The sequence below is a fragment of the Chenopodium quinoa genome, unplaced genomic scaffold, assembly GCF_001683475.1.
Source record: "Chenopodium quinoa cultivar QQ74 unplaced genomic scaffold, ASM168347v1, whole genome shotgun sequence".
NCBI lineage: Eukaryota > Viridiplantae > Streptophyta > Magnoliopsida > Caryophyllales > Amaranthaceae > Chenopodium > Chenopodium quinoa.
Window position 1 is genome coordinate 428,321 of NW_018744591.1, and position 11,867 is coordinate 440,187.

At 37.9% G+C, this 11,867-nt stretch overlaps 1 protein-coding gene across 1 annotated transcript; it reads left to right on the forward strand.

The window, feature by feature from the left end:
* The first annotated feature begins 1,416 nt into the window (after positions 1-1,416).
* Positions 1,417-1,971, forward strand: LOC110699549. The gene has a single exon (XM_021877038.1). The coding sequence runs from the start codon at positions 1,417-1,419 to the stop codon at positions 1,969-1,971; it is 555 nt and encodes a 184-aa protein (XP_021732730.1).
* The last annotated feature ends 9,896 nt before the right edge of the window (positions 1,972-11,867 follow it).

The following is an 11,867-nucleotide window of genomic DNA, read 5'->3' on the forward strand; positions in this document are numbered from 1 at the left end:
GAAGTATGAGAGCCCTCATGAACATCTAAAAGAATTCGAGATGTATTGCGACACAATAAAAGCCAATGGGGTGACTCAAGATGTTCCCGTTCTCTTTAATTGGGAAAGGTTTAGAATGGCAAGAGAAGGCGGTGCCCCCAAACTCTCTCTCAACATGGGATTAAGTTACCACGTCATTCTTGAAAAGGTTCAATAATCATAGAAAAATTGCAGAAACTCGATCTTTGATTCAAAGCTTTCGCCAAAAGAGTGGAGAATCCCTAAGTGCGGCTTGGGAAGATAAAAAGAACTCCAACGCCAATGTCCACAATATGGAATACCCAAGTATCAACTCATTCACACTTTCTATGCTGGTCTCTCATCTTAAGGAAGAACAATCTTAGATGCCGGAGCCGGTGGCCCAATCATGAACAAAGGAGAAGATCAGGTGGAACAAATCATAGAAGAGGCGACAAAGCATTATGAAGATTGGTATGAAGGAAATAGGGATGTTACATCTAGCAAGGGTGTTTATGCTTTAGAGCAAGCTAACACAATAAACAACATCTCCACCCAAATCTCCAAGATGACCATGAAAATGGATGAGCTAATGAAAGAGAGATCCAGTCCTCAAAGGGAGGCAATGGTATGAACGCTCCTTCTTCTTCTTCTTACAATTCAATGCCTCATGGATGTATGTTTTATGCTAATTGTGGAACCTATGATCATGATACCTCTCAATGTGTATATTCTTGTGAAGTTCAACCCTCTCCCCAAGAACATGATGATAAAGTGTAGGAACTTAATGCTACGATTTTTTCTCCTCAAATGGGGAATATGGGGAACATGAGGCCAAACCCCAATCAAATGGGGAATTGGAATCAAAGTGGAAACCGTGATTGGAACCAAAGTGGTGGTGGTTATGATAACCAATATCATGGTGGGGGAGGCCTTCAAATTTCAATGGAAGAGGCTACTCTAACTAAAGAGGGTATGGTAATCAAAACTAACTCCCTATACTATGACCATCAAAATCAAAATTTTGGTGAAAAAAGTAACATGGGAAACAATCAACAAAGCAATGTTCCTAATCAAGGCACCGGAGGCAATGGGGGTCAATATGTCGCTAACTATGCCAAACTAATAGGCCTCCGGGTTTCCATCAACCCCAACATCCCTCACCGAAACAACCTCTTCAACTAGAAGCTCCTCCAAAAATCCCGTGATGGCTAAACTAGATGCCTTATTGAAATTGTGCGAAAAGGATCAAAGGAGGCATGAACAGGAACAAAGGAGATATGAAGAGGATAAAAAACGAAACAATGCTCATATAAAAATTCTTGAAACTCATATAGCTCACCTTGCTTCTAATTCATCACCTTCTTCTTCTTCTTCCACCATTCAAGTCAAGGAGTCAACCAAAAACCTTTGTATGACATGACAACTAGGAGTGGGAAGGTAGTAGGGAGTGACCCTTTAGTGAAGGAAGAGCCTCAAGAAGAAGTGGAGCTAGAGAATGAGGGTGAGAGATCCAATGAGCCATTAAGTGTTGACAAAGAAAAGGACGTTGAGGTGCCAAAGGATAAGGAAGTTACCCCTTTGCCCCTAAATCGCCAACCTAAGGAAGTTTTTGGCTGCGATAAAGAATTTGCATGTTTCTCTTCCTTTTGTGATGCTATGAAACAAATGCCCCACTATTACAAGTTCTTGAAAGACCTCTTGAGTAGGAGAAGGGAGTGTGAAATGGTGAACTTAACTGTAAATTGTAGTTCTATCCTTTCCAACAAGCTTCCTACTAAGTTGAATGATCCGGGTAGCTTCTCCAATCTTTGTTCCATTAATGGTGTCGAGTTTGACAAAGCGTTGTGTGATTTAGGAGCAAGCATGAGTCTTATGCCCTATTCCGTTCTACCAAGTTTCCCATGGGTAAAATTGATGACATTCCCCTTAGGGTTGGAAAGTTCACATTTCCTGTGGACTTTTATGTGCTAGAGATGGATGAGGATGAGAGGATTCCTATAATTTTGGGTAGACCATTTCTAGCGATTTCTATATCAATCATCGTGAAGGAGGGTAAGATGACCCTAAAAATTGATAAAGATTCAATTAAATTTTATTTGAATAGTATCATGCAACAACCTTCTTCAAGTGGTGAATGTTTTAGAGTTGATGTTCTTGATACTGTACTTAATGAATTTTCTCGCTCCCATTTGCATGCTACTAATGATCCTCTTGAAAGTTTATTATTAAATGAATTCGAGATAGGTGCTCACAAGAAGGACATGCAATTTTACCAGGTTTTTCTTGAGGAAAGCAAAAGGGAGTGCAAGGATAAAAGAATGGAGGAAGAGACCCCTTTCACTCATGACCTCTTCCAAGTTGAAGAAAGAGAAGAGAGATTCAATGGTAAGAGGGCACCAAAGGTAGACTTGAAAACTCTACCTTTGGGCTTGAGGTATGCATATCTTGACTTTATTGAGTCTTTCCCCATGATTATCATCAATTGTAATCTAATGGAGGAGCAAACCTCCCTCTTGATCAATGCTTCGAGAAAATACAAGAAGGCTTTGGGATATACCATTGATGACATCAAAGGTATAAGTCTATCCTTATGCATGCTCAAAATCCATCTAGAGGGAGATGCTAGACCCGTTAGACAAAGGAAAAGGAAGCATAACCCTTCAATGTAAGAGGTTGTGCGGAAGGAAGTGGATAAGCTTCTTAATGCGGGAATTATCTACCCAATTGCTCATAGTGATTGGGAATCTCCTATACAAGTTGTGCCTAAGAAGGGTGGCATAACGATAGTGAAAAATGATAATGATCAAATTGTTCCTACTAGGCTTATTATCGGTTGGCATATGTGTATTGAATATCACCAACTCAACACAAGTACATGCAAAGATCATTTTTCATTACCATTCATTGATCAAATGTTGGAGAGGATTACAAAGTATTATTTCTATTGTTTCCTTGACGATTACTCGGGATTTTTTCAAATTCCGATTCACCCCAAGAATAAAGAGTAGACGGCTTTCGCATGTCCCTACGGTACTTATGCGTATCGTAGAATGCCTTTTGGACTTTGTAACGCTCCCGCAACATTTTAACGTCGTATGATGTCAATCTTTAGTGTCATGATTGAAGACGAAAAAGAAGTCTTCATGGATGACTTCTCCGTTAGAAGAGCCACCTATGAATAATGTCTATCCAATTTATCTCGTTGCCTAGAAAGATGTGAGAGATCTAACCTCGTGTTGAATTGGAAAAAATGCCATTTTATGGTAGAAAGTGGAATTGTTCTTGGGCAAAAGACCTCCCATGCCGGCATTGAGATGCATAAAGCCAAGTTAGAGGTCATTGAGAAACTTGCTCCCCCACCAATGTGAGGGATGTGAGATCTTTTTTTGGCCATGCCTGGTTTTATCGGCGTTTCATTAAAGATTTTTCATTAGTTGCTAAACCTCTCACATCCCTCTTGCAATGATACTTGCCAAGAGTCATTTTGTAGGTTGAAAGAGGCACTTCGCACCGCCCCAATTGTCCAAGGACCGGGTTGGTCTTTACAATTTGAACTCATGTATGATGCAAGAGATGAGGCTATTGGATCAAATCTTGGGCAAAAAAAGGGAGGAAAACTTCATGTGATTCCTAATTTTCCAAAACTCTCAATGATGCTCAACAGAATTATACAACTAGCGAGAATGAATTCTTTGCTGTTATCCACTCATTTGAGAAGTTTAGAAACTATCTCATTGGTTCTATGACTATAGTGTACACCAACCACTCGGCTCTCAAATATTTTATATGCAAGAAGGAAGCTAAGCCAAGATTGTTGATATAGGTTTTAGTCCTTCAAGATTTTGGCTACGAAATGAGAGACAAGAAGGGGGCAAAAAATGTTGTGGCAGATCACCTTTTAAGTTTGGTTGGTGCAAGGTTTAAAGAAGATGGATTTCCGATAGAGGATGCCCTATGGGATGATGTTTTATATGCTCTTGAGGTGAAAACTAAGCAATGGTTGATCGCGGATAGATAGGTCGTTAAGCTACCACCCTAACCAAATTTATCATTTATAATACCTAAACCTACACCAAACTAGTTAGTGGCAAGTAAAGGGTTGAACCACTAGGGAAGCACGCTAATTCAACATCAAATATCACTAATGCAAGAGTGAAAAGGGGATTGTTTTTGTTGGTTTTGTTGAGTAGAACACTAAAACTACAAGTAAGCAAGAAAATAATGATTAAAATCATTAGAAAATGACGCTAGGGATACGTGGTGTTCAATATGATTAAAAAGAGGAGAATAATGGTGATTATCATGAAACATATGCCAAAGAACACAAGGTTCTACCTAAACAATTCATTCTCATGCAATAGTCTAGGCAAATCCATGAAAGAGGTCTACACTAATAAGGATCATTCTCAAGCATCCTATTAGTTACAATCAAATCAAGAAAATAAATAAGCACAATCCATAAAAACTCCACTTTAATAACTCATTCTAATGCAATCATTAAAATAAAGGTGATCCTAATCTAGTTCAAATCACTTTCTGAGGAGGGGAAAACTAGGTCGTTATCAAATCTTCCCTCGGTCAAACTAAATTTATAAACACTTAACAAACCTAAAAACGAGTATAGAAGCAAGTCAAGGGTCGAACCCAAAGGAACGGTAATGTTCAAGCACTTTCAATTATGCACCTAAGCTAGGTCGAAAACAAAGGTAAGAGAGAATACTAACAACTAACAAAACAAGTAACCAAGGAAATAAAACACTAGGAACGGGGATCAACAAGTAATCATGTCAATTGGAACAACTTGGTAAGAGCATGCCAATCAAAGGTTGTGAGGACTAAATGATAAGAGCAATCAATATGAATCAAAGGGCTATCTCCTAATTGTTAATCTAGGGTTCACTATGAATAACAAACTAAGAGAATCACAATCAAAACCAATTGATAATTGCAATTCCTAAATCAATTGTTCATGTCATTAGCAATTACAATGCAATCTAGCATAATTCTCAAGGCCAAATTGAATTACACACATGCAAACCTTCACTAATCACTTTAATCTCAACAATCAATCAACACAATTCCCAAATTAATCACAAATAATCAATCATACAAGTTTCACCCAATTTCTAGCCAAACAACTATTCAAGAATCATCATCTATCAACTAACAACTATGGAAATCAAGAATCAACAAAATACCAAGAACAATTACACTAATCAAGCATCAAACATCAAAATTAATCCAAACAAACATCAAATTAAACAAAGCAATTGAATAAGATAGAGTTTAGAAATTCTCATTGATAATTAAGAAGATCTCCAACACAATTGTCACACTTGCATCTTCAATCTCTCAATCACTATTGAAATTCCTCACTTTCTCTCTCTAAAACTACTCCTAATCTAACCTAATCTAGAGAGAGAAGCTCTCAACCTAAGAGAGAGAAAACTATTCTAAAACTAAAGAATTACATGAATGAATAAGAAAGGAAACCAAAAACTATATAAAAAAAAGGAGAAAAGAAGCTGAAAATCGTAAAAGACCCAGAAACCCGCGCCAGCGGAGTGGAACGGACACCCCGATAGCTGCGCCAGCTTCCCAAGACCGCGCCCGCGGGGCAAATCCCCGCGCCCTCGGGGAGCCCTCGGGACAACCGCGGGTGCTTACTGCCCAAATACGGCAGTTTTGGAGCTGCAGCAACCCCGCGCCCGCGGGTACTTAGCCCGCGCCCGCGGCAGTTTTACAGGGCCAAATTCAGAAGGCTGTAACTTTCGATTTAAGAATTGTATGTAGGCGTGCGACCTATCATTGGAAAGCTCTTCAAGTCTAGTTTCTAACCCAACTTGAATCACCCTAATCCGATCTGTAAAACTAGAGATATGACTAAAACAATGTACAAAGGTCCTATTTGATACTTTGCAATCCTTCGTTTTCCTTTGTTTCAAACTCAAATTCAATTCCGAAAAGAGCATATTGATCCTAGTGGGTGCTATTTTCAATTCCCATACATATAGCCCGCGACGTACCTACAAAACAAGACAAAGAAACGGAGAAGCAAGAGAAATAGCCGAGAAATGAATAAAATGATAAGAAAGCCATTAAAAGCATGCATTTCTCTAAACTAACACAAAATCACGCGAATCGAGCATTATTCTCTAAAAACACGACATAAATGACTACAAAGGAGTATAGAAATATAAAGAAAACATAGCCTAAAGGTGCCATAAATGGCACGGATCAAATTCCCCCAAGCTAAACTTTTGCTCGTCCTCGAGCAAAACAAAATCCAACCCAAGGGAAAAATGATGACATTATTCAAGCAAAGAAAGAAACGAGAAAACTAGAGAAGATGGGAATATACACTAACTCACTTTCGTAGGAATCACGGTCAATTTTAGCAACTAAAGGGTATCCGATCCTAAGAATTTACCCATAACTCTCATAATAATACAAACAAGGCAAAGCATGAAAAAGAAAACAAAATACAAGAAAAGCAAACAAATGTTCATGAAAGGACTTTTGCAAATGTACAAGCACAATGAATGCAAATCTTTCTAAACAAGTAAGGTTGTGCACGCTATAAGAACCTAAGGTTGATTGAAACATAAAAATGCTAAGCATAGGAACTAGTTATCACACTCCACTTTCATCCCAAACGGTCTTACCGCGTTCCCCCTACTAATCTCATATCTCCCCATAGTGAGCGCACATCTCCTAGATTCCGCGAAGGTACCGGAAAAAGATCAAATTTTTGGGCTACTCGACATCTTGACTTTGCATCTCCTTTCCTTAGGCAATGACCCATGATTCCCTCCCCCGAATAGTGACTCAACTTTCTAGGTCGAAAGGTCTTTCCCCAAGGTTGTAACATAAGGCAAAAAGGGTGAAGGTAGGCTAAAATTTAAAATTTGGATGTTTTCCTAAAAAGTGAAGCAAAAGGGTGATCAATCCTTAACAACACGATCAAGAAATCACCAAGCAAAAGCAACACCCCCATGCTTATTTGAAGTTATACTCACAAGAAATATATACAAAAAGCGTAAACGCTTCTCCCCCAAGCTTAAATGAAGCATTGTCCTCAATGCTTAGAAGGAGAAAAGAATACATCAAAATATTTTTGAATTTTCACTTTTTTCAAAAAAAATTTTACTTTTTTTTTTACTTAAACTTGCAATGTCATCGCCTTTTGCTAAATTCGGACGTCTTTTTCTATAATGCAATTTATTAGTCCATGCCTTTTATGATTAAGGACGGATTTTACTCAAACACTTGCCATTATTCACAAATAAGACTTAATCACAAACTAGCACTCATAAAAACCAAATTTCCAATATATCCACCACAAACTCCATCATACGTGATCAATTTTGTTTCACAAAAAACCAAGAATAGAAAGAAAATGAAACAAAAGGCCAAAGAACTAAAGATGTGGCTTGAAAAGAAGGTATAAGGCTCAAATTGTTGCAAGAAGGAAAATGGAAACCCAAAAACAAATATGAATCAAACTAACCTAAAAATGAAAAATACCACCCTGAAAAAGGTGCCTTTGTCCTCCCTAGATAGCTCGGTCTCGGGTTTAAGAATCATACATCAAGATTTATAGATTAGGCTTGCAAAGTCAAGGACCCCATGCTGCTCATGCAAGAATATGATGAAAGATTGAACAAATATAAATCTCACACGGTTGTAGCAAAAACTCACTAAGGTTGTCAAATCGAAGATAGGGAGCAACTACAAAACATGCCACAAACAAGTAGAATCCGGCTTCATGATCCCCCTAGTTCTAGATAACTACGTTAGCATGCATTATCCTAGAATCAACCAAACGTAATCTCAAACCGTGCACACCACTACCATTTAGGAAGAAAATAATTCAAGTATACAAGTCCAAATGTTATTATCTCCAAAGCAAGAACAAAACAAAACACATTGCAAATTTGCCTTGATAAAAACGAAAATCTTTTTGGAGTTTTTCAAAATATGAGAACATGGAAAAGCATATACAAAGGTGCATGACATATATGAATCAACATTCCACCAAACATGATAGAATACCCTCCCACAAGCTTGAATGATACAACATGCTCAAACATAAATCAAATATTCCACGGGAGGGGAAAAACAAGGAGATTAATCCAATCAAACCAACATATGTCCAACAAGTCATCATCCACTAGAGAAAGAGCAAGGAAGGATATTACCGGATATTAGGTGGGTGTAAATACCCGCAAATGACCCAATTTTAACCTTTCAAAGCTAACAACCTCTAATATTAAATCTTGCCTTCTCTATGTTAGCAAATGTGGTGTCAATCTTCCTTGATTCTTGATCTAAATAGAAGCACCAAAGTATATCAAGTCATGTACCTAGAAAAAGGAACTTAAACATTTCCATGAGATAAAATATATTCTAAAAAGAAAAGAAAATAAAAGCAATAAAACACGGGTTACTTCCCGAGAAAGGCTTGCTTAATGTCCAAGCTTGACCGCTCTAGAAAATAATAATTCAACGCGCGCAAGAGCTTGTTAAATGCACTACTACACATTTCATAGGAGAGAAGGTAGGCAAATGACGCGAAGAGTACGTGCAACAAGGATAGTGCACGCAAATGAGGAGAGAGATGCTAAGAAAAGGAAGAGGAAGAATCAAAAGAAAATTCAACAAAATATGAAGAAAAAGAAGAACACGAAGAAAAAGAAGGCAAACTCTCCTCAAAATATTTTTGGGTGGCAACATCACCCTTTTCCTCAATTTGGGACGAATGAGCTTAATACAAATCATCATAGACAAAAGGGTCCCCAATAGGCTCATTGACAAAAGAAGGGAGGGAAATAGGAGTGTAAGGGATATGGTTGAATCTTCTTAAAAAAGGGTATGAGAAAAGAGAAAAGGGGTTATGGTCTCACAAATGAGCTTTTTCTCACCACCATGCCTCAAATCACCAATAAGAGCATGGAAATCAATCATAGAGTCCTCAAAAGAAGAACACTCATGAGATCCATCTCCCTCAAACATCCAACCTCCAAGAGGAACAACATAATCCCCTCCATCAAAACTATGAACAACAACTCCCTCAACAACTTTAAAGCCTAAGGTCTCAAAACTATGCATGAATGGATGCAAATTCATTTCAAACTCATCTCTCTCCCATGAAGCATCCTCAATGAACTCATTTAAAAGGCAATGGGTTTTCTTTTGACTCTCAAAGAATGCATTGGTCATAACCTCAATCGAGTTGAAATACTCATGGATAGAAGAGTCACAAACATGCACACGAGACTCATCAAGATGGGGAAGAGGGTTAGAAATTTCAATATCAACACTCTCTTCATTCTCAACTCCTTCACCATCACTCAAATTCTCACCAATGGGATCCTCACACTCTCTTGGTTGCTCAAAATCATCATCATCATCCTCAATACACACATTAAATTGGGATTTATCACAAACAAGCATCAAGGATGACAATTGGCTTTCTAACTGTTCTCCTCTTCTCTTTTCCTCCTCAATACGCTCCTCATTCTTTTTCATTATCTCTAATTGACCTCTCATAGAATTAAGAATCATCTCCTTACTAGGCCCAAACTCATTATCAAGCTCAATGCGCCTAATTTGAGACTCAAATGTATCAACAAGAGATTCAAAAGATGTAGAAGTTTGAGGCTCAACAAGAGAAGAAGAAGTACAACCAATATTGGAAGAATCAACATTAAGATCATGAGCATATACATCACATTGGGGAGTGGGGGCACAATTTACAACATGAGATTCATCATTAAGGGAATGAAGCACATCACAAGAAGGCATGGTAAATAATGAAGAATATTGAAACACACCATTAGCATCAACTTGAGCTTGCACGTCATTATCATGAACAAAAGGAGAAATAAAGTAGAATTCATGTGTTATAGGTTCACTTAAGTGATCATGTGACAAATCATAAGAATTCATGCTAATATTAGAAGAATCAAGAAATTACATATCAATATTAGACTCATGATTACCCCTATCATAAACATCCCTAGAAAACCAAACATAAAAATCCCAAGCATCGTCAATTGACAATGCTCTAAATTCACCATTATACATACATTCAACTTCATCCCTAGTTAGCTCATTCAAACCAAAATAACAAATCTCACAAGCCTCCCAAATATTACAACAATTATAGTCCAAAAATCCCTCAAGTCTAATGAAATATTCACAAAAAGGCTCATTGCTATATTGAGGAAATGATAGACATGCCATTTTTTTTTTTCACAAAACAAAATAAAATCAAATAAAAGAAAAGTATACACAAGACCTAGACTCAAGCAATCAAAAACACTAAAACATAGACACCGTTCCCCGGCAACGGCGCCATTTTGACGAGGGGAAAACTAGGTCGTTATCTAATCTTCCCTCGGTCAAACTAAATTTATAAACACTTAACAAACCTAAATACGAGTATAGAGGCAAGTCAAGGGTCGAACCCAAAGGAACGGTAATGTTCAAGCACTTTCAATTATGCACCTAAGCTAGGTCAAAGACGAAGGTAAGAGAGAATACTAACAACTAACAAAACAAGTAACCAAGGAAATAAAACACTAGGAAAGGGGATCAACAAGTAATCATGTCAATTGCAACAACTTGGGAAGAGCATGCCAATCAAAGGTTGTGAGGACTAAATGATAAGAGCAATCAATACGAATCAAAGAGCTATCTCCTAATTGTTAAGCTATGGTTCACTATGAATAACAAACTAAGAGAATCACAATCAAAACCAATTGATAATTGCAATTCCTAAATCAATTTTTCATGTCATTAGCAATTACAATGCAATCTAGCATAATTCTCAAGGCCGAATTGAATTACACACATGCAAACCTTCACTAATCACTTTAATCTCAATAATCAATCAACACAATTCCCAAATTAATCACAAATAATCAATCATACAAGTTTCACCCAATTTCTAGCCAAACAACTATTCAAGAATCATCATCTATCAACTAACAACTATGGAAATCAAGAATCAACAAAATACCAAGAACAATTACACTAATCAAGCATCAAACATCAAAATTAAACCAATCAAACATCAAATTAAACAAAGCAATTGAATGAGATAGAGTTTAGAAATGCTCATTTATAATTAAGAAGATATCCAACACAATTGTCACACTTGCATATTCAATCTCTCAATCACCATTGAAATTCCTCACTTTCTCTCTCTAAAACTACTCTTAATCTAGCCTAATCTAGAGAGAGAAGCTCTCAACCTAAGAGAGAGAAAACTATTCTAAAACTAAAGAATTACATGAATGAAGAATAAAAGAAACCAAAACCTGTATAAAAAAAAAGGAGAAAAGAAGCTTAAAATCATAAAGGACCCAGAAACCCGCGCCCGCGGAGAAATCGGCAGCGCCCGCGGAGGGGAACGGACACCCCGATAGCCGCGCCCGCGGCCTAAGACCGCGCCCGCGGGGCCAAGGCCCGTGCCCTTGGGGAGCCCTCTTGACAACCGCGGGTGCTTACTGCGTAAATACGGCAGTTTTGGAGCTGCAGCAACCCCGCGCCCGCGGGTACTTAGCCTGCGCCCGCGACAGTTTTCCAGGGCCAACTTTAGAAGGCTATAACTTCCGATAAAAGAATTGTATGAAGGCGTGCAACCTATCATTGGAAAGCTCTTCAAGTCTAGTTTCCAACCCATCTTGAATCACCCTAATACAATTTGTAGAACTTGAGATATGACTAAAACAATGCACAAAGGTCCTATTTGATACTTTGCAGTCCTTCGTTTTCCTTTGTTTCAAACTCAAATTCAATTCCGAAAAGTGCATATTGATCCTAGTGGGTGCTATTTTCAATTCCCGTGCATATAGCCT